We start from the raw sequence: 23,010 nt of genomic DNA, 5'->3' as shown, positions 1-23,010 counted from the left end.
AATAAATGTGGAAAATAATTCATGTCGAACACTTCGCATAGGCTTCACCTTTCAACAGAAGTAGGACTACCCTTGTGTTTCCTTGTTGCCAGTTTCCACAGCTTTGGCGATCTATATACTACCTCATTTCCACGTTAATAAAAAATCAAGCAGGAATTAGTTTTGCATTTTTAGCAAAGTTAAGCCTAAACATATCAACGTTAAGAATTTCGTGTTACAGGTGAAGCTCGATGTGGTACCTGATGACCATTCTGAATAAGAACTTTAACGATTGTTTTGAAAAGTAGAAGAGACCCCTAAATAAGTGTGAAAGTTCGTGACCACGTGATGTTCGGAACGTGTGAGTGTGTGAACTACAGGGTTCGTCCGGAAAATAAGTGTACTGAGCTCAGGAAAAAAAATGTATTACACTTTTACATATCTTAAGCTAATATTCCTCAAAATCGGACCCTTGTGAGTCGATACACTTGTTCCAGCGGCGTTCCCATTCCTGGAACGCTCCCGCGAAGGCATCATCGGGAACCTCTCGAAGACTCGTCGTTGACCTCTTTTCTGCCCTCCACGAACATCTTGTGCCACCGAAAGATCATGTTTCTGGACATGGCTGACTCCCCGTAAGCCTGGTTAATCCGACAGTTTCGGTAGACGATTTCCCAAGCTTTACCGCAAATTTGATGGAATAACGCTGCGCCAAAAACTTCGGCATCGCGTTCCGTGACGTGGGTCGAGCGTGGAGGTTCGCGTTAACAGAGCTCCTCACTACACCACAGCTCAGAGCCGACTGCCTTTTTCAGCGTCGCTTGCCAACATACCCCCCTCCAATCGTAGCCCGTCAGAGCGGTGCTGGGCGCGCCTGGAGCGGCGGGAAAAAATCAGTACACTTATTTTCCGGACGAACCCTGTATATATATATACATGCAAACAATGCACTTCATTTTACATAGATGAATGCATTACCCCCTAATCCATTCGAATGAATAATCACTGGTACTCCTGCAATTCTGCCTCACTCTCTTCTCTTCCTATCCCTTCACACGCAAATCCCCACGACCTTTCATTCGACCAGTGTTTTGCTCTTAGCATCCTAGAATCCCTACCCGATTTAGCCACCAATATAGAGGTGAGAACTCGAGAATCCGCGTATATATTAGCTTTGCGATCTTTCAAAATTCGCACCCTTAACCGTCAGCTTTAATTTTCCTCCCAGTATTCCCTGCATCTCCCCTCCCCCGCCCAGACCCCTAACCTCTCTCCAGCAAATTTTCAGTCTTACTTGAAGCAGGCCTCGGAGAAGGCCGAAAGCTTAAACAATTTACAATTTGAGTGTCCTTTTAAATGTTACTCTTTTATTTGTGTTCTATTGTGCCGTCCAAATATTATACTGTTCGTGTGAGTGTTTCTATATCATCGATATATATATATATATATATATATATATATATATATATATATATATAATATCTATATTCATATTATATATGTCTCAAATAATGTAGAGAGAAATATTAAATTTTTTTACTGCTCTATTAGAGAATTTTTATTGAGTTTTGATTAGCCCTCTGACCCAAGCTTTAATAAGGCCCCTTCATCCTCTCGAAACTTCAACAAGTGAAATCTCATCCCAATCTTATCAAATCCTTTTGATCGTGATGGCCGACGCTGATGAAAATCCAAAAGTGATTTATAGATTTAAACAGCAATATGGCCGTTCACTCTAACCTCCCCCATACCCCCGATTCCTTTTTGGTCCTCCCCGCCCAAAGGCCTCAAAGCGTGCTCAAAGCTAAACCTGAAGGCCATGAAAATTTTATCCGCGCCAGTGGGCAAAGTTTTCGTATCCAATTAGGACGCTCACCCAACCCGCGCTGGGTCGGTGCTAGATTTCATAATGACGGCATTAAGCCAACGCCATGTACTTCTGGCCACCTACGTCGCGAGGAGAATGAGACGGGAGCGCCCACAGCAAAACTATTGAAAATTCGGCATGGTGAGGAGAGAAGGGGATGAATGTGAGAGATAATGCTCACCTCCCGAGTATCTCCTCCTCCAGTGTCCTTTGTCACCCCTCTGCCTCTCGTTTCGTTCCACGCCCGGTGCGAAAAAAGAACTTGACGGACATATGCCACTCAAAATCAATTTATATCTCCCCAAGTTTGAAGAAAACCGCACGAGTCCAAAAACTTCAAAGCAAAATACCCGAGACACTGAGTGAGACTAGGGAGCAGGTAGGTGGGTGATACAAGTGGGCAGATGGTGTAGGTGTGGTTTTTTTTCGAAAAAAAAGAGAAAAAAAGAAGAATTTACGACGTGTCCCTGGTACTTTCGCCTCCTCTCCCCTTCACCGTGACGGGTCACCTCGATTCGATTTCCCCCGCCGTCCCTCGCCCGCGCCCGTTGACCATTGACGATTGAGTAGAGCAGACGTCCACCAAATACCAGAGACCTTTGAAACTTCCCCGAGTTCAAAGGATTTATGTGAATGTGTCCCTTCGAATGAGATGGTTTTCGAATGGCAATTTTGGGTCGGCAACAAGAATTGTACAGGTTCGTAGTCGTCGCTTACGCTTCATGTGAACTACCACGACGAAACATCCACAACCATCGCTGTCATTCGAATTCTCCTCCTGACTTTTAATTTGTACCCATCTTTCCAATTAACTCTAGAAAACCATTGCCAAAAATATAGTAATCGCACAAGCTACTTACACTTGAGAATAACTAAAAAATACGCGATCATGGAAACGACTGGAGGTAAAAGATAAATATACTTAACAATATGTTTTCAGAATATGAGGACTACTTCATCATTTTACTTCGAACATATTAAATTAAAATCACGGCGCACAACCGAAATGAGATATCTACAACTAATGAATATTTATTAACAGACTTAAAGATCCACTAAAAAATTACTTTCTTTGTTGATATTTTATTAAGCGTTATCATATTCAATATTTATATGATAGCGCTATAAAAATCTAATAAACTTAGAAGATTAGAATGCCTGTGACGATAATGAAAGAAAAAAAGTCAGGAAAATATGAATGGGGAACGGAACAGGGGAAGAGAAGGCTGATGGAATTCTGCTTTCTGCGCACTGGAAAAAAACTTAAAAAACTACCACCAAAAAGGTAATCTACGAAATTAGAGGGGAAGGAAAACTGTATTATAGCTGCAGGCCAGCAAAGAAAAAACATGAGAAAAAAATCAAGGATTGTATCATATGCCAGCACATTCTAAAACGATCATAAATAATTGAGATAAAGTCCCTACTACATCTCAAAAAATATGTAAGCAAAAAAAGAGGTAGGTTGAAACATTCTCAGCCTAGGCTCTCCTTTCAACGGGCTTTGGAAAGAAATTATGAAAATATGCCGATATGGCTTCAGTAAAAAATTTACTAAGTATTAAATGCTAAATGACGGATACCCTAGTGATGAAGGGCAATCAACTAAACCAAATTGAGCTCTTGCGTCATAAAAAAATGATCTAGGGAGATAGAGTCCAATAATACGATTATTAAATAAAGTAATATGATAATAGAAATAAATAGCCAAAAAAAGGAAAGGTATATAGAGTGTTTAAGAGAGGAAGTAAAAAATAACTGCTTACGTGAAGAGTTAAAAGACACAAAAACCAGTGAAAAAACTTTAAAGTAACAAAATGTAGTATTCAATGAAAGCCGGAATAAGTAGAATGAGTTTTAGTTTAACTTGGATATAAATTTAATGCGTGGAAAAAATGTTTGAAACAGAAGTAGCATAGTAAAGGGTTCACGTAAAAATAGTAAAAGAGAAAAGCAACCATGAGTTCAGAGTAAACGTCAGTCCTGGCCTTATCGCAGCAGTGCAAAAATATTGGAAAAGTGAAACTAAAGAAAATATTAGAAATTAAACACTACAAAACATGCATTGTTGGACATTATATTGATTGTGTACGTCGAGAGCGATAAAGTAAAACGAGCGGCGGTGATCAAACGAGGAGAATGGTTAAATAATAGAATTTGATACAGAAATATAACCTAAGAAAAAAATAATACCGTTCACAAATGAAAGGTGCATCAATACAAACCTGAATAGTCATAAAATATTAGTGAAACATTTTTGTTACGTCTAAAACAGTCCGAAACTTAAGGCTCTGGAAATAAGGAAGCTCTTTATTAAAACTTATATCTAAAAGATGCTCTCCTACGGCAGAGAGGCATGTTCACAGCACAGAATATTGAAAGGAAAAATGACATAGTTATCTTGTGGAACGATGGAGATCAAAAGAAGGGATCTAATGACCGAAGTAGAAGATTCCCTTGGAGTGGGAGAAAGAAAATGCTTGATGGTAACTTTGGAAATAAGAAAGGGAAATCTTAAGAGGAATTCTTTCCAGATGAAAACTCAGTGCTTATGAAGGGATAATCTTATCAAAAACATGATGATACACGACCGCCTGATGAAGGCATTCACAGAGGATATTTAAAGAAAGAACTATAAAATACATCTGGGATGGCATCCAAAACAAATGTTTTAGTTAACCAGGGTTGAAGATAAAAAATATGGCTATTTAAGTTGAATTGTCAAGAGAAGAAGTAATCTAAGTTTCTTCGTTTAATATTATTTTACCTGATGCCTAAGGATTGAATTTAACGGAGAAACCAGCGATGATGGCAATGAAATTTATACAGGATTATATATACTGTATATAGGATTTTTATCGATTAATATTAAATAAAAAATCGATTAACCATTTCTTAAATGATTAAACAAGCATACGTAATAAAATTATCTTTAGCAAATTTATTATTTTAACATACATCATTTAAAATTTTATAAACATTTTTAAAAAGTAAATACTGGAGGTTTTTGTCTCGAGAAAGGTTTTTTACAGTCGGCCCTATCTCCCACCCTTGCAGTTTACAATTATTTTAAGATTATTATTTCTACAAACTAACAAAAATGAACTATCAAAAAAATGCCAGAAATCAAACGAACTATTTGGTTATTTTCTTAAAATAAATTTATACGTTCCCGCATACGGACAAAAACTTTTAAATCGCTGCAGCCTTGCACACAAATCTATGAATTGTACTACCCACCTTTGCGCACAGTGTATCTTCCATCATCACTTGGCCCGGTGATGAGAGAAACGAAATAGTCTTTTAACTAAATCGTTTATGTGGATCCCAAAGTTTAATTTGCGAGCTAATCCGCAAGGTTTTGTAGGATTTAGTAAACAATTCCAGCTTCTCGCATTCCTAAATTTCTTCTGCAAATCTTGTGCCGATTTCCAAGCCCCGACAAATATTTTTTAATCTACTTCTAAACCCACTCCTGCGGACTAATTTTGTCATCCTCTCCGCACAACCGCATTGGTCGTCTCATTTAACTTAAAAATATTGCATTCCACATTTCCACCCAATCTTATTCCATGCGAGTATTTGAATCATACCGGTCTAAAAGTACAAGTATCAAATGCTAATAATATGCATTTGATATTCGTAATTGTAGCACAAAATTCCTTCGGACATATACATAACATACATAATTGAACCAAGGCATTACGAAATAAGATACGAAGGTCGCTCCAGAGTATACAAATGCGTATGTTCTGGGAACCCACTGGCGTGACATCATTTGGAGGTGAACCGCAGCAGAACTCAATGGAACGTAATCATAATACCGATCTCTTCGTAAAAAAATTCTTCTAGGTTGTTTCATTTTCCTGCTTTCCCCACTGAAAATTACCTCATAATAACATTATAAAGGGCCCATTCAAGAAACCCAAGAAACATTTTCTGGAAATTTAATCAGCACCTTCCGGACGACATTAGCATTTTTGAGAAAATCCAATGCTTAACAAAAACTGCATTCACACGAAGAGCTTACTATGTAGCAAAATGGATCACTTTCTATGGTTATTAACGGATTTTAATTTAAACCAACAGAGCTTCGAAGAATACCTAAAATTCAAGGGGTAACAATCCTTTTCAGAATCATGCGCGGTTTTTTATACGCTTCGTACTAAAAGTATTCATCGTGCACTCTACTGAGAACGTTCAATTTATAAAGAAACTACAACCCTAAGCCTAGACTGAATCGTAATTAAATGTGTACGACCAAAACAATAAGTACTAGCTCTTATGGAAAACGAAATACTTGCCGATTAAATGATCATGCCTACCGAATAAAAAGACCCAATCATTAATTTCGGGTTTTCAATTTATTGGAACTTTGAACTATAAAGTTCCGGGTTCCAACCCCCTCGGAAAAAAGTAATTATTATCTCGGCACATTTTTTAAATAGTTTATTTAAAATTCACTTGGCATATCTATAAATCTAGCATATTCATACGTAACTAACATATTAATACGTAACTTCAATCTTTTCTTAAAGCAGTCGTGAATGCTAGACGGCAGTTCCTAATATTGAAATACTATATAAGTCTTCGATACGCAAATTCTTAAGTTTATCGCAATTTAAAGTGTTCATTGAAATGTAAAAAAAAAACAATTTGTACAGAAAAACGAATTACCAATGCTAATTTCACTGAGATACAATTAATTTAAAGAGACCGAAACTGAAATATAGAATATCTTATCTAGAAAAATAATTTTTGCATATTTTTAAACTGGAGTTGTCATTTCTTGGCCATGTCTCAGCCCACTACAACCAAATCAACGTTTCAAAACAAAAGGACTTCAATTTTCTACCTCTATTTCTAAGGCAAATGTTACAACCAAATACAGCACAAAATGATATTCCGATTTGATGTAGAGGGTTTCAATGAAAATAGAGATTATAACTTGAAAATAGCACCATACCACAAAAACCTCGTCAACCACGTTGTTCTCCGCTCTTCATATGAAGACAAATTCTTAGGTGTGGACGTACAGACCTCCGTAGTGACCTTCATTATATAGGACTAAGTGATCTTCAATACGAAAGAACTTCGGCGAACCTTCGGAGACTGTTTTCTTGTTGATATGCAGTGAGAGAAAGAAAAGCTTTTTGCTTCACTACAGTAATAGACACTTGTATCTTGAAGAGGAATAACCATCTGAATTTCACTGCTATTAAATTTATTCACTTAGTATTAAATCGTCACTCACCTAGAATCTATTTTTTGTTTGTAACGATACTTTCAGCAAACAACAGCACAAATACATACCTACAAATTTCTTTCATCACATGACGAAATTTTATACGCAGGTATATTTCCTTCATTCTGACCAAAACATTCAATCACTCGTATCTCAAAAGTAGACGCTTGCTCCTTCTCAAAATTTATTTTGTAAATAATATGGAACTCATCATATAAGATTTTCAAGGGTGTGTGGTTGAAGTCTAAAATATTTTAACCAAGAGTGTTTTAATTGTTAAAAAAATTCAAAAATAAGAAATGAAAAAATTATCTATCTTCAACGTCATACTCGGAACAGCCTCGGACAAAAGAAGAAAAATAGTGTTAAGAGGTACTATTTGAATACAGACTTCCTAAAAAAACTAATGAGCATACGGCAAAATTAAGTGCATAAGAATTACTCGTATACTTTTACTTCAGTCTACAAATTGTCATGCTACATGCATACCACACTGTATGTCCTTGGTGGACGAAAGAAATTGAAATGCATTATCACATTTTTACAAAATTCACTTCGCTGAAAAATGTACTGTTTCGATGACTTTTCTCTCTAGCTCAAGCGGGTGAGTACACAAAACACGCATTTGAATAATTGAGTATTCTAAAAATTCATGGAAGGCAAAGTGGGTATGGCGTCTATACCTCTTCATGCCACTATTTTCGAAATGCTGGCGATGAAAAAGCAGGAAATACGTGCGTTTCCCGTCTAGATAAACGGTGCCATTATATATTTTGAATGATTCGTAATTGTAAGCAAGAATGTAGTTCTAAAGTAAGATATCGAAACAAGGAAGGTAGAAACCGTGAGACGGAGAGAGGCGGGCTGAAAATAACGCCTCAGATCCGCTGAATTTTCTATTTTTCGCCGCTTGGAATCCTAATGCAGGCTTTCGTGAAAATATTGTTCCCCCTGCCTTACAAAACCTCCGCTACCACCTCTCAAATTGAATACACAAAACGAGTTTTGCATGCAGAATATTAACAATCTCAAAAAATACCCGTGTGAATTTTTCTTTATCAATAATATTCTGGGTCCCCTACGCTTGTGTTCTGAATTTAAACTGAAGGTATACATTTCTTTATTCAAAATTTCCCTAAATTCCTTTATGATTTTTGTCATCATACTTACTAAAATTACATGAAAATGACATTTCTAAAACCATATGAGTACCTAGAGTTTATTTTATTACTTAGTTACACTGAAGCTGACTTCAAATTAATATAATTCGTGCACGAAAGAAACGCTAATCACACGAAGGAGTACGCAAATGGCCTTGATTCTCTAACGGTGATTCATAACAATTTTAATTAAAAGCCTAATGAATGAGAATCATTTGAAATGACTAGGGGCATTCAGTAACATTTACCATCATAGCCATAGGAATCTAGTGCCATTATCCTAAATGTCCTTAAAAGGTAATAGTTATAACATTCAAACCTTTGAGCGTATATTGCTAATGGCGGCAATTAACCCTAAGCTTACTTAATGCATTATTGCTCTTTCTCTATAATTTTCTCAGAGGCATGATCACTTCTCGCCAATTTATATCGAAGTCTTTCCACATATGAGGATTTAATTAACTATTTACCTGAAAATTTCAAAATGGCGGTTATCTTCTAACTATAATTTCCGGGAGTACGAGTATGTTCTGATATCCAACATTTATAATTGAAATGCAAACTTATTGCAAACAAAAATTATTTATTACTTTGACGTAATTTATAGAGTTAAATATATATTACAGCTCTAAAATTGCTTGTATGGACGCTTCATTTGAAAATAATTGCGTCCACAATTTCGTAGAGTATAAATTCTCAAACCTTAGAAAACATTTCAATATAAACGTAGTAGGTATCCAACTAATATTCGTGCTACTAATGTACTTGTTACACAGCGACAGCTATATAATGCGTTAAGAGAAGTTAATATTAGGTGCAAATCTACCGACAAGGATGCTACAGAGAAAAAAGCTAGCTATTTTAAGCATAAAGTAACGGACTAAAGCATCACGAAGAAGTTGAAAAAATATAGTGTTTTTTTACAATCAATATCTTATTCTTAAATAAATAAAGCAAATGCATTCCGTGCATAATTTTTCCATTCCACATACTTCATATTTATACATTATTAGCGTATATTGTGTCGTATTTCTTATTAGGAGTTCTTTAACAACTAAATATTTGGAAAAATATAATAAAATTGCACATATCTGAAATTTGAACATTTATCTTGTCATTTCCTTTACTATAGAATACATCGCTCTAATCATTAGTATTATGCTTGCAAATATTTTATCATTTTTTTGTGTATGAATGATGATTTTTCGGAAAAATCACAACTAACAGACAAAAATAGGATGAATTACAGCATATTAATAAAAATATCGCTTACATTAACTCGCACATATACCACATTCTTGAGTTGCTGGAGCGCTAAACCACGATTTTTTCTAAACAAAAAGTACACATCTGCACGCGAATCCAAAATCAAACATCGCTGCTCCATTTAATGGCCTTGTGAAACCCTTAACTTAGGAAGTATCGAAGAACTCATGGTAAATTTGCTTGCACGTAAACTTTTTGCGTTGCTCAGAATCCTTTAGGTCTCACCTGCAACATCCCTGAGGAAATTTGGTTTCTAACCGATTTCCTTCTTTCACGACAAACTTTTACAGTGATTAATATCTACATTGTATTTGTTCATTGGCAATTACGACATAATCAATCTCTTCCGAAAGTTGCGGACCTAAATGAACCTCCGAAAACCCATAGAGGAGATACAATAAAGATGTTAATTAATCATCCAATCAATCTTCACTCTTCTTCCACCCACGTAGATTTCGATCCTTCCCTACCTAGAAGCCAACCCCTGCACTCGCATTCACATGCGCGCTTGCCAAACTTCCTCACACATACTAAGCTTGCCCCTAAACAATTTCTACCCCCAAATAGTCCAGGCTCACACTTTCTACCCTCTTCCACCGACGTCACGCATTTCTTTCTTCATTCGCGGTTCTAAGAAAAGAAGTTTATGATCTGAGTCGTGCCCGGAAAGGCAAGTCACTGCAAACTTTAGCCAGCCGTCTTTCACACCAAATATAAATATCATTGCGGAAACTTAATGAGATTTTCAAGGAAAAAATATCTTAATTAATACCTCCGATGTACCTGCTCCTTCCTGCGAGAAATATTCTTGGCGAGAGTCTACTGTAATGAGTCCCTTTCCGTGTGAATCAGAGAAATCTTAAAAGTTCGAATTTGTTGAGGCAAGTCGGGCTTTCCAGCCGAGTAAGCGTGTAGACAAACAAATACGCGGATCTTTCTTCAGTATCAAATTCACTTTGTCTATCTCAAAACGAAAGAATCGTCATATTTCAGTACCCGTATACCGTGTATGGCAAATAATAAGTAAGTACACAAATATTATCATCAACATTGGAATAAAAAAGATAAAGACAGACCCCATACTCATATCACTATCAGAATCTATATGTAAACTATCATAACTACGAAATGTATATATTTTTAAGCAAAGGTTTTCGATTTAATCGGGACTAAATGGCAGGCGATTTATTTCTTAAAACAAATATTTAAATAATTTTTAATGGACAACACGACTGTGAATGTGTTACACTTGCAATTTACTTCAAAGATATTTTATAAAAAATGAATGTTCATATTCTTTCTTCCGAGAATGAATTACCAATTTTTCTAAACGAATGAGATGATGAAATAAAAAAATCATAATATCTTCCAACTTCTTGACTGATTTTATCAGCTAAACTACTGGCATACGCAATAATTTCGAACCCCAGGAAAGTATGACACGTGAGCGGTAGATCTCATAACGTAATAAGCCCCATAGTGCCAAGCGTGTGAAGTTGGCAAACGGAAGTTGGGGGCAAGGGGGCGGTTCTGTGCTCTTTTCCGGTCGCAATTTCCAAGGCAGATATTTTACCGAGAAAATCAGCGCATGGGTTTATCTTGAGATGACCACAGGTATCCTACGGATTTTAAATTCGACGCTACGACGCAAAGACTAACATTATGAGATTATCACATCAACTTTCTATGGCAATAGGCTTTTTTGAAAAGTACGATCAAAATTAAATTATAAAATTTGATCGAATTCTGATAAGAAGTTATACCAAGAGACAAGAATAACTTGCATTAAATGAAAACAATATTTATAGCAATCAAATATCACAATCAAAGAAAATTGTATCCAGAGCAGAAACCCTACTTGAGATGTTATTGATTCTTTATATCGAAATCAAAAAATATCGATAAAACTGTGTGTATTTTTCTTGGTTTATTGCTTAGTATAAATTGCAGTTTACATTATAGAAATAAACTTTAAGGCCGCTTTGACTAGTGCTAGGAAATGATGTTGTGCATGGTGCAATACATTTTGCTAGCGCACTTTGGAAATCATTAGCGATATTTTAAGAGGAAAATAAAAAAAAGTTCTCATACCAGAAATTTGAGCGTGGTTAACAATAGCTGATTAAGTCTTTACTGGTAAACACCTGAAGAAATGACAGAGGTTCATCACTACGGATTATGGAAACATTCTACTATCTTGCTTGCCCTTTTTATTTTGACCGTTTTTTTCCCTTTTGACCTCTGGAATATTTTTCCCCTTACTGAATAGTCGAACTTTTTTATTCTTCTACTTTGAAGTTTCTGCCATCTAATTTCTTTTTCCAACAGTTTCATTCACCCTATCACATTTTTCCTTTAGTTTACAACTAAATTTTTAATAAATCCACACAGCTAAATGTATCGTATGTTCACTATTTTTGTATCCTTCTGTCTCACTAACCTACTCTCCTTTCATTTAGGGGATTTCTAATTTTTTTACATAACAAACTATTTTCTCTGTGGCTCGTGTTATTGCTTCATTATGACCTTCCCGCAACTGCTTCCATACACTTTTCTCCCTTTAATTTTTATCATTTGATATCAGGTCCTTTTCTTTGGATCGCGTGGTATTTATGTAGATGTATATTTTTTTCAGTATATCTTTCCCTTTCTGTCACCACTTCCGTTTTATACCTTCTCGAGTATTAAGTTTTATATAATTATTCCAAAATTATGATCGGAATATGCATCCGCTCTCTAGAAAGTGTACTACTTAAGTTAATTTTATGCTTCTACGTCCCCACCAATAGACGATATTTACTAACTTTCATTTTCTTAGATCGCTCGCCAATTTTACCATTATCCTTCCCGTTATATTATGTATGATCAAGTACTAGTCAATATTTCGACATTTTCTCATGCACTAGGAGTATTTTTTTCACAATGCAAATTATTTTTTTAAGACATACCTCACCTTTCTCTCAGAATTCCTCTTCAATCCCACATCACCATCCCCAATCCCCTGTCCTTCTAAACAGATTCTAGGGAGCATATAAATTTAAAATTCAAGCTTTAAAATAAGATAGAACCTTACGCTAAACAATGATTGATTATTATAATGCTACGTTTGATGACATAAGTGACAAGAGGCAAATTTGGAAGAAAATAAACACTTTCAAAAACGGAAGAAATTTTTCCGGTTCAGTAGTCACCAACACTATCCTCGCATCATCACGCGGATTTTGTAAGAGAAATCGTCTAAAACCCTTTCACGAAGTCTTGTTTTAGGGGGCTCGTAACGCACATCCTTGGCTTCCCTTAATATCCTCATTGAATTTCGCAATACGTGTCGACGCCTCCTCAAGCCGACGACGCTGATGGCGATAGTTACGAACTTGAGTAATGTGTACAGGCGCGTCAGCGTTATTTCGACCTTCATTTACCGTGGTTGGCACCATAATGGAGGGTATGTTATGCACACACCTTATACCATATCCTACTCTTCTGCCTATACGGACTCTGGCTAAGCTAGAAATTGTCTCCTTCTTTCAATCATGCTTCCTTCATGTCACCAAGTATTTCCATATAAGACTATCTACACCGTAGATGATATCAGGATGTCACTAATTAGCATTTCATACAAAGGTAAAGGCGCTAATATGCGTGCAATTAATTGCACCCCAATTAATTAAAATTAATCAAGTTAATAATCCTGATTTTAAAATTTCAAAATGTTTAAAAATGGAGACTTTTTCAATCCACTCATCTTGTGCTCCTCACGCTCCAGCATGTGTACCCACGATATTTTGAATACGTTTTCCCAATTACAACAATATCCATTTTTTTATTTTCTGGTGTTGGAGCATATTTTTATTTAATCTACTTACATTATCTGTGAGTATTCAATCTGCCTTCACCATTAAATGAAGTGGAATTTAAGGGACATTTGTTCTTATTTAATGTATTCCCCTTAGTTTTTTTCAACAGATTCAGGCGAGATGTAGTGCAAGTTCGTCATTATTAGAAACGAATTTGCACTCTTCCACAGGTTTACTGTGACGCACAACGCGTTTCAGTCCATCCAACCATCTTCAGGTAAACTCTTGTACCTGAAGATGGTTCGATGAACTGAAACGCGTTGTGCGTCACAGTAAATCTGTGGAAAAGTCCAAATTTATTTCTCATAATCTTAGTTTTATTGCTTTTGAAAAGTAAATTTAAGGAAATGAAATAGTAATTACACTATATTACCCACCCCTTTAAAGAGAAAGAAAATTATGAATGGCTATTACGGAGTTTAATGTATGCCTTCACATTTTTACATCAGTTTAATAAGTCCACACAACCACAGATGATTTTGACGAAGACTGGCTTGTACTAAATATGAATAATTCATTACGTTAACCCAACCAACCTCGTTACTTCACTGTTAGCGCCAGTTTTCTACGCAAACAGACGAGCATGTAAATCGTAAACCCCGCATAAAAATGAATCTTTCATTACAATCGTTACATGAAAAATGTATGTAAAAACCTTATTCCACAATTTAAATACTACTGCTTCCAGTTCCATATCAGGATAATAAGGAATGGGGAGAAAATATGTTTTTTACGGCCAATAAGCCATTCTTGCTTCCTAGCAGCGTTTAAAGAGGGAGAATTTCAATTGTTTTTGAGCTTGTGTCGAACAACAATTTGTGCGTGTAGTGGTCGGAAAAATCATGGCGCATTAAGATACCTGCTTTCTACCAACTATTGCGTAGTATTTGATCAAGATTTTTGCTGTGCATAACGTATTTATATATTGCATTGGTATAGTTTCTTTAATTAATCTATCTGGCTAGACGAAGAACGATCTTAAGTGAAAAGAGTATGAAGTCTCTCGAATTTTCTTGGTGCCCCAGAATAGTCGTACTGTACTAAATTTTCCCTCGAGTCCTACCCTGGCATTCCTTTTGGTGAGTCTAATTTTTCTACAAACTGGAAAACATTAGCTATCTCCTCGTTCTCTCCTGTGTTAATAATTAAAAAAGTAGTATTTCTAAAAGTTTAATCGTATTCCTTCAAAAGTCACTACTCCGCACATCTATTTGGCATATTCTATCAAATTGCACATTATTTATAAAAATTTTAAGGCCCTACTATTTTGGCCCAAATTAAACTATGTGAAGGTTTACGTTTAGAGCATTAGCAGAAAAAAAGCCTTTCCTTTTTCAAGACAAAGGAGTGATAATATGAAAAGCTAAAACACCATAATATTCTTTCAGAGAATGGAAAAACGGTACTTTTTCCTTTTACAGTTTTTCTCATCCAGCAATCCGATTATTGCATTGAAAATTTTGCTGTCGCTGATGTTGCTTTCATTCAAATACCAAGAACAATTTCAAGATACGTATTTACTGAGGCGGTTAGGTACTGCAAACGATACGCAAGAAATTTCAACATATCGTCATTAAACGGCATTGATTCTCGAGGATGAAATTGAATCCACGCCACACAGTAAGCACACGAGGGTGGCAGTTCCCTTATTTCGCACGAATGTTAAGTTCGTTAACTGTCGACTTAAACTAACTCCATTCTTATTTCCATGGTTCACAACCGGGACAGTGTTGATGATGACTTAGTAACCATTTAAATCCATATCGTGTAAAATAAAAGCGGGCTCAATCAGACCAACTACTTTAAAATATCCGGATTTTTAAAAGAAAGGACTGAAAAAACAGCCATAGTGTTCGAATGAGTAGTTCCCCATCCCCAGGAAACCAGCTTTCTTTCCTCTTACTCGGTACCCTTAATGGCATAAAGTGCGCTATCATTTCCCCTCCCCCGTCACTCATCTCTCAAATTACTCCATGTATACGCAGTGCATCTCCTTGTGAGTGCACTCATTTTCCTAATGTCCTCCGCCACCTAATACTCCGCGTCCACGACCCACTCCTACCCCCGATCCCTCCCCCTGGACGCCTCGGACTCCCCCGGGAATGAGGCATTGCACTCAAGTTTCTGATGCCTCCATGGTTTATGCGCGTCACTTCAAACTGCACCTCGAAGCCCCAGTGATAAACGCCTTAGGCACTGTAACTGCTAGATTGTCTCCTCCTCGCATCGACGCCCAAGTATCCGCTGCAGTTCGCAATCACTCAATGACGGGATTTCAAGATGAGCGAGGGCATACGGCGGCGCTATCACAGCTTCGGATGAATAATCCCCTCGGGTCGATTGAACTGCTCTGTCTAGTGGAAACGTAAACTGCTGCCCACCCGCACGCCCTTCTCTCTCGCCCTCCAGAAAGAGGACAGAAAGGAGGGAGTGGCGATGACATGCACTTGAGTTTGATGCGCCCACTACAAATCGTGCGCCCCCATTCCGCCGACGGTTTTTGTAGGAGCTATTGCTCCGTGAGCACCTACGTTCGCGGGGCACCGTACGGCAACATGAACAAGAATCTGAACGCCTCTATTACGCTAGATCGAAGTGAGCGGAAATTCTCAGTATACACGTAGTGAGCGGAAAGCCGCTCACTGGAAGGTGATCGACAATAATGTGTGCCCGGCCATAAACTCTATAGTTTTTTGGTAGTATTGTCTTCAGGTCGTGAAAATTATTCGACAAAAATCAAGTTTGTTTAAAAATTTTATCATCAACATAATTTCATTAAATTACGATATATTGTTAAATAATAATTAATCAGTTAATAATATGTTAATACTTCCTCATTAAATTATTCCATTAGTTTTATATACTACTAACACCTTTCAAGCTACAAATTACAACGCATAGTAGCTTTTGTTTTGTTTGTTTAGTAAATTTTGTTTTTACCTTACTCCGTCAACTTTTAACAGAGTTAAGAGTGATGTTCTGATATTTACTGAATCCTGGTGGTAGTACATCGTTTCATAGCTATTTTCACCCGGACATCACGTCAAATTGCCATCACACTGTATTAAAAACCACTTAAACCACATTAAACAATACACAGATCAAAATAAATGCTCCCATTTTTAATAAAACCATTAAGAACTCGCGATGAATGCCTAGCTAGCGACTCATTATAGCTTATAGCACCCGCGACTTGTAAGTGATAAAAACCACTCCTTTCTTTCCCTTGGCCGAAAACGGGAGTGGAAGTGGGGACGGGGTCGCATAAATTTATCCCCAGAAAAAGAATAACGCAGCCACTGAGGCCACTTTGAATACTGAAGGGATGAGAAGAAGCCAAACAACCCCCGCGTTTGAGAAATATTCTCCCCTCAACCATTCCGTTCTGTGAGAGGTGGGATATCAATCCTAACCTTCGTCCCTTCACCCCGTCTCCCCACCCTTCTTCCCTCCTCCTCCCTTCTCCCCCTCCGTCCTCCCCAGCGGCACACCACACCGCCCTCCCGGCCAGCCCTTCCGTCCTCCTTCCTCCCTTCCTCTTGCCACTTTCCGCCACCCAATCATTTTTACCCGACCCCGCACACTTTTATGCTCTTTCTCCCTATCTCCGCCACTCCCTCATAGACTCCGGTAAAAGCCCCTTCCATCACGTCGGAGGAATACTTGTTTGCGCATGGCTACATTCCGCCCCATCCTTACCGGCCGCTGCCGTTCTTGTTATTATCCCCCGAAACCTCTCGGCTAATTAGAGCCCTTCCCTCTCACCCAAACTCTTCCTCTTCCTCTCTCTCTGTCTCTCTCTCACCATTCTCCTGCCGTGCTAACTAACCCTAAGCCCCAATCTACCTATTTCTCTCTAATTCCCTTCCATCAGCCTCTGCGTACCTGCCTATTCATTTCAAAAACTTATTTCCAACTCACGTGCCCTTTTTGCCTCGCTTATCTTTTGAGAACCTTTGTGAGACTTTCGCCTGATAAAAGAGCTCGACTGACCAGTTAACCTGGCATAACGTGTAGAACCCTAGCACACATCTCTTTATTCAGCCTGGCTTTCATTTACCTTATTACTCTTTCTGGCCATTTCATTAACGGTGTGCCGGTGTAATGCGTTCATTCACTGCACTTAACCATTCACCTTGACATTGTTCACGTGTAACCGGAAAGTTTTGCTTTGCCATATTTTTTTCATACGAATCAAAATAAAAATAAACTGTTTGTGTATACTTTTCCCAGATGATATGGAATAAAAATAAGATGAATCAACAACGAGCTGAAGAATTTCTTCGTTATACATAAAGTTAGTTTCGCGGGCTTCAGTATTAACTTTAAATTCCTCTCAGAATACCCCTTTCTTCTGCGCAAAAACTTCCTCTATTCAAATTTGCAAGTAAAATTTTATTTTTGCAGCCATTCCCCATGCCTAGCAGTTCAAGAGCTGTCATTTTTGTTCATTTTCTAATTCTGTAAAGGAGAGAAGATAAAAATAAAGTGCTGTGATCAATAAGAAAGTATTTACCATTAGGAAATTGTTAGTTACTGTAGGAAAACGGTGAAGATGTATTTAAGAAAATCCATTATTTAGGACTGCTCGCGATTGGCGGGAAACTGAACGTTAATATCCTTTGCGCTGCAAACCATCACATCTAAAACCATTACAATCTATTGAAACGCATTTTTCCATGAAGTTACTTAATAGGAAATGTTCAAATAACAGGGAAGATGGAAAAAAAACCTAATCGAGATTTAAACATCGCAGAGTAAAATTACTCCGATGAAAGGTTTTTAATAATCCACCAATAAATATTTTATTCTAAATCGTAAATATGAATACGTTCCAGCTGCTTTTCTGTGTGTAGCAAACTAAAATAGCGATATCGTATAATCAATTCCAGCAAAGCCTTTTCCTTTCCAGGTCGACACTACCTTTACATTAAATACCTTGAAAGGTTTTCAAGTTCGCCGATTGTCCAGGCCTTACCAAAATATACGCGCACAATCAATTTACTATTCTTACTGATTGTAGCAGTTACGCTCTGCCTCCACCTCCAACTAAGTTTCACGGAATATTGTTTCATTTTTTATTAAAATACTTGCAGTAGGCACTTCCATTTTCTTCTTTCACCCTAACTCATTTCTTTAAAATTGCTTTCCTTGCCTCTTTTTTCTGCAATTTAACCTCATCAGTTGCCTCACTGGTATGGAATTCAAATGATGCTGTAGTAAGCGGAATTAATCACAGGTTAAATTACCCCAGTTGTAAAAGATGATTGCCGAGTAAGCCTATCCTCTTCTGTTAACCCAATCAAATCCGGTCCCGGGAGATTTTCATATTTTTCCTCTCGTTCTTTTCAGTGCCGAACACCGGCTATTACTTTCTCCTGGCTCACACCTATCGATTCCCCCTGGATGCGAAATATATTTTATTTATCAGTATTGGCGATTAAATTAGAAAAACAATTTAAAGAAACGTAGTGAATTCATAAAATATATATTATTAAATTTTATGAATCACACAACGCGCTTAATGTTACGGTACAGCCAGATATCGAATTCTATCTCAAATTTGGTCTGCCGTAGTTGATCACAGCACTTCACACCCTATTTCTTCATATTTCATCTACTTCTAAACAATACCCCGCAATCCGCCGCAAGGGCGTGTTAGGTCACCACTCGTAAATCGGTACTTCAGTTCTCCGTTCGTGTTGTTTTCGGCATCTTCCTTTAGTTGCTCTCATATTGTCATCGTGACGCATACCGATCTTTCCCTCTACTTCATTTTCCATTTCATGTGGAGAAGTTCTTCACTTCTTAGTACACGTACAGACAATGGTATCCTTCCCTTCACTATTTGTTTGCACACAAGTATTTCCCTCTTCAAAGTACGACTTCATGTGTTATTCTATCAACCCATTTCACCTTTAGCATTCGTCTGTTGTACCAAGGCTTCAACTTTCTTCTTGTTTCCTTCAATGATCTTCAACATTTCACATCCATACAGTGTACTCCTTTACTCTCCAATCTCCACCCTATAGCCCTATTATATCCTATTTATTTTCATTCTATACCCTAAAAACAAACTCCCCATCATTACCAATATCCTCTCCAGCCCCTCCTCATTCTCTGGTGCAAATATTATATCGTCTGTAAAGCATAGCATATCTATTTTACCCCTTCGTCTATTATTTCAAGATTTCGTCTATTTTCTGATGAATGCATGCTTTAAATAATACTGGATATTGTGAAATATATTTGTCTTACTCGATAGAGAAAGTTTAAGAATAAAATAATTTAAACGCTTAATTTAAAACACAATTAAAATACACCAATTATAGAATGGTACATATAGTTTTGCATGTATGGCTGGTCCCACAAACCCACCCCTCCACCAAACCCCCTTATTGTGTCCCTTATGTAGAATGAACGCTTCATTGGTCACCTAGCTAAGAGCTTCAGGAATTTAGTGAAATCTTTATCTACAAAGAGAATAATATATATTTTTCAATTTTACCGGGGAAATTAATAATAGCGGCAAAATTTAAAAAATTGATTAATGATTAATACGTATATTTTTCAGTTTAAATATCTCAATCAGCTACCTGCGAAAACACTTTTTTAACTAACCTGCAATTGTAATAAATATTAATAAAGTTATAATGAGTTCAATTTTGTCAAAAAAAGAGCCCGATTTTCATTTTTATTTAAAATAACACTCTCCTTACAGTCCTCCAAAACGATTCTTTTGTCATGGGCCATTTCCCAACCTTAAAAAAGAAGCATGGAGTTTCTCACAGCATCCGTTGTAGGGCTAAGTTTCCTCGACAGTAGTCACTCTGGGGAAGACGAAACGACTCCCCAATACTGTGCTTGGCCGCATTGATATCTCTATCGACACCTCTCATCCCTTTCCGTTCAACCCTTTCTTTCCACCGCCTTGGGAACTAACTCCCCTAACACGACCCTCTCCCATTATCTCAGGCAAGAGCCTTCCTCCTCACTCAAGCACCATTCTACGGCTTGGTGTTCAACCCGCTCCGGCACTCAAAAGGCTTCTTGTCCGACTCAATCTGAATGCACTTCTTCCCGAATTATGCCCCTCGCCTCCGCCTGCTACGACTGCATTCGCGACCATCGACTTCGCGTCAGCCACACTCCTCCCCCTTCACCGCGCCTCCCGTCGCCATTTTTCCCTCCTCATCCTTTCCATCGAACCCCTCCCAAGAGACTCCCTCTATTCTCTACGATGCAAATGACTCCCAGAGGTACGTACGGCAAACGCGGTCGTTATCCGCCCCTTTGTTTTTTGTGTTGTCCAGGGTGACGATGTTTGTTAGTCAAAACTACGTTCCGGAGCTCATTATTTAAGCAAATATGCTCACATTTGGTCCAAGAACACGGCACAGAATCACGAGGCGGGCGTGGACTAGAGCGGCCCAAGATTATGGCTTCATAAGGAAGGAGATGCAATTACTTTTACTGACACGGAAGTTTCAATAGTGCCCAGAGGAATTTAAAATTGCTTTAAATTAAAAAAAAAGTTAACCGTATTTATTTGATCACTTGATTTCCTTAATTAATTTCAACTTCATAACCGTGATTTTATTCAAACTATAACTAAGTTAATGAAAATATTTGCGTTTAAATGTCATCATTCGTTGCCTTCGCCTTCAAAAATATTTGCCGTCTAATGTATAAAAATACGGTGAAATTCGACATACTTATTCATTGTGGTGAACAAAATCACCAACCATGTTGTTTATGTCAGGGCTTTGTCCGATGAAAGAATTTGATTTAACATAAACCATATTTTTATTTCGTTCAGTACTTGACGAAATTTTCGGAACTAGCCAACTACACGCTAACAGAAAATGCAATAATAGTATTTTGGAACGAGGTAACGAGAAAAATAGATCCCTGAACCCATGGTGAAAGGCAGCAGTTTCACCATTAGGCACTGGTGTCGCAGACCGAGTGGGTCGGCCCGGCATCATCTGCCACAGCTGCGGCCAAAAGTGAAGTGCACGGTATCACCCGTAGTATTGCGATGTGAAAGGCGACAGAAAACCACCACATTAATCTCACTAGAAGATTCAGCCTTGCACTTAAGATATGACATGATGGCACTCCTCCCGGTAAAATCTTCCGTAGTTAAGATAGTCCCCCAATCGGATGTCTGGGTGGGGACTACTGGGAGGGAAACATCAGTCAAGGTAAACAAAAGCAGGGTATGGATATGGAACGTGAGATCATTCGGAGGGTGCGAGTAGTTGTAAAATGCTAAGATGGAGATGGACAGATTGGGAATCAACATCCTAGGAGTGAGGGAGATTAAGCGAGCCGGGGCCGACGATTTCTGGAGCGACGGATACAGGGTGATATACTCAGGATACGAACAGAGAATTGCAGGAGTGAGCATCATATTAAAGAAGGAGTGGGCAAGAAGAGTTAAATCCTGCTGGCAATACAGTGAGAGGATCCTGATGATAAGGTTAGAGGGACGGGTGTGTATGCAGATGTCCAGCCATTCAGAAAAGGAAATAGAAGAAGTATACGAACAACTGGAAGAAGTTATAGGAGCAGCAAAAGGGAAGGAGAATCTAATCGTGATGGGAGAAAGGAACACTGTGGTTGTAGAGGGCCGAGCGGGAAGGAGCGTGGGACAGTTCGGATTGGGAAAACGGAACCCCGCAGGAGAGAGCCTGATAGAATTCTGCTACGAGAGGAACATGGTAGTGGCAAATACCATCTTCGAACAACATCCGAGAGGAATATACACATGGAAGATGCCTGGAGACAAAGTACGATACCTAATTGGCTACATCCTTGTCAGGACGAGATGCAAGAACAAAGTTAGTAAGTGTAAGAGCTACCCTAGCGCAGATACACAAGTAAATGTAAATAGAAATCACAACCTGGTGATCATGGACACCGGACTGCGATAGTAGAAGATGAAGAAAGAGACACAACAACCCAGATGGAACACAAAGATATTGGAAGAAAAGTGCCAAGAGTAAATTACACCCGGACCCGAAAATAGAAGAAATAAAAGTGACTAACTTAGAAGGACGATGGAAGGAAACGAAGAATATCTTAACCGAATTAGAAGATGAACTCGTGAGTAATAAGTCGCCAACCAAACAGACATGGATAACTGCTCAAATAAGATACCTCATAGGGGAGAGAAGAAAATACAAGAATCCAAGAAATGAACCTGAGGAAGCCCTTTATAAGAAGTTGCGGAACCAAGTCATGCGAGAGTGCAAAAAGGCCAAGGAAGAGTGGATAGAAAGCTGCTGCGATAAAATCAATGAGAACTAAAGGAAGGGAAATAGTAACACTACTTATAAACTGGTGAAGACACAAATCGGAGAAAGAAAAACAAAACCCCAAAACGTCCGAGATGCTAATGGAAAGATACTGACAGAAGATGGGAAACATTGGGAAGAGATGGAAGGAATACATTGAATATCTCTATCAAGGGCCCCAACCACTTGATGGTGACTTAATTAAAGAAGAAAGCGTGATAGAAAAAGACGAACGGGGTCCGGAGATACTGAGAAGTGAATTCGACCGAGCCGTGAAAGATCTAAAGAACAACAAGGCACCGGGAGTTGGTAAAATAAACGAAGAAATTATGAA

The 23,010-nt window shown here is 37.9% G+C and overlaps 1 protein-coding gene across 1 annotated transcript; it reads left to right on the top strand.

Moving 5' to 3' along the window:
- Positions 1-21,653: 21,653 nt before the first annotated feature.
- LOC139688185 (craniofacial development protein 2-like) lies at positions 21,654-22,313 on the top strand. Its single transcript, XM_071585611.1, has one exon. It carries the CDS (start codon positions 21,654-21,656, stop codon positions 22,311-22,313), a length of 660 nt encoding a protein of 219 aa, XP_071441712.1.
- The last annotated feature ends 697 nt before the right edge of the window (positions 22,314-23,010 follow it).

This window comes from Hetaerina americana, unplaced genomic scaffold (assembly GCF_022747635.1).
Source record: "Hetaerina americana unplaced genomic scaffold, ioHetAmer1.1.p SCAF_2, whole genome shotgun sequence".
In the NCBI taxonomy this organism is placed as follows: domain Eukaryota; kingdom Metazoa; phylum Arthropoda; class Insecta; order Odonata; family Calopterygidae; genus Hetaerina; species Hetaerina americana.
The sequence above is the reverse complement of the archived record's forward strand: the minus strand, read 5'-3'. Positions and strand labels throughout refer to the sequence as shown.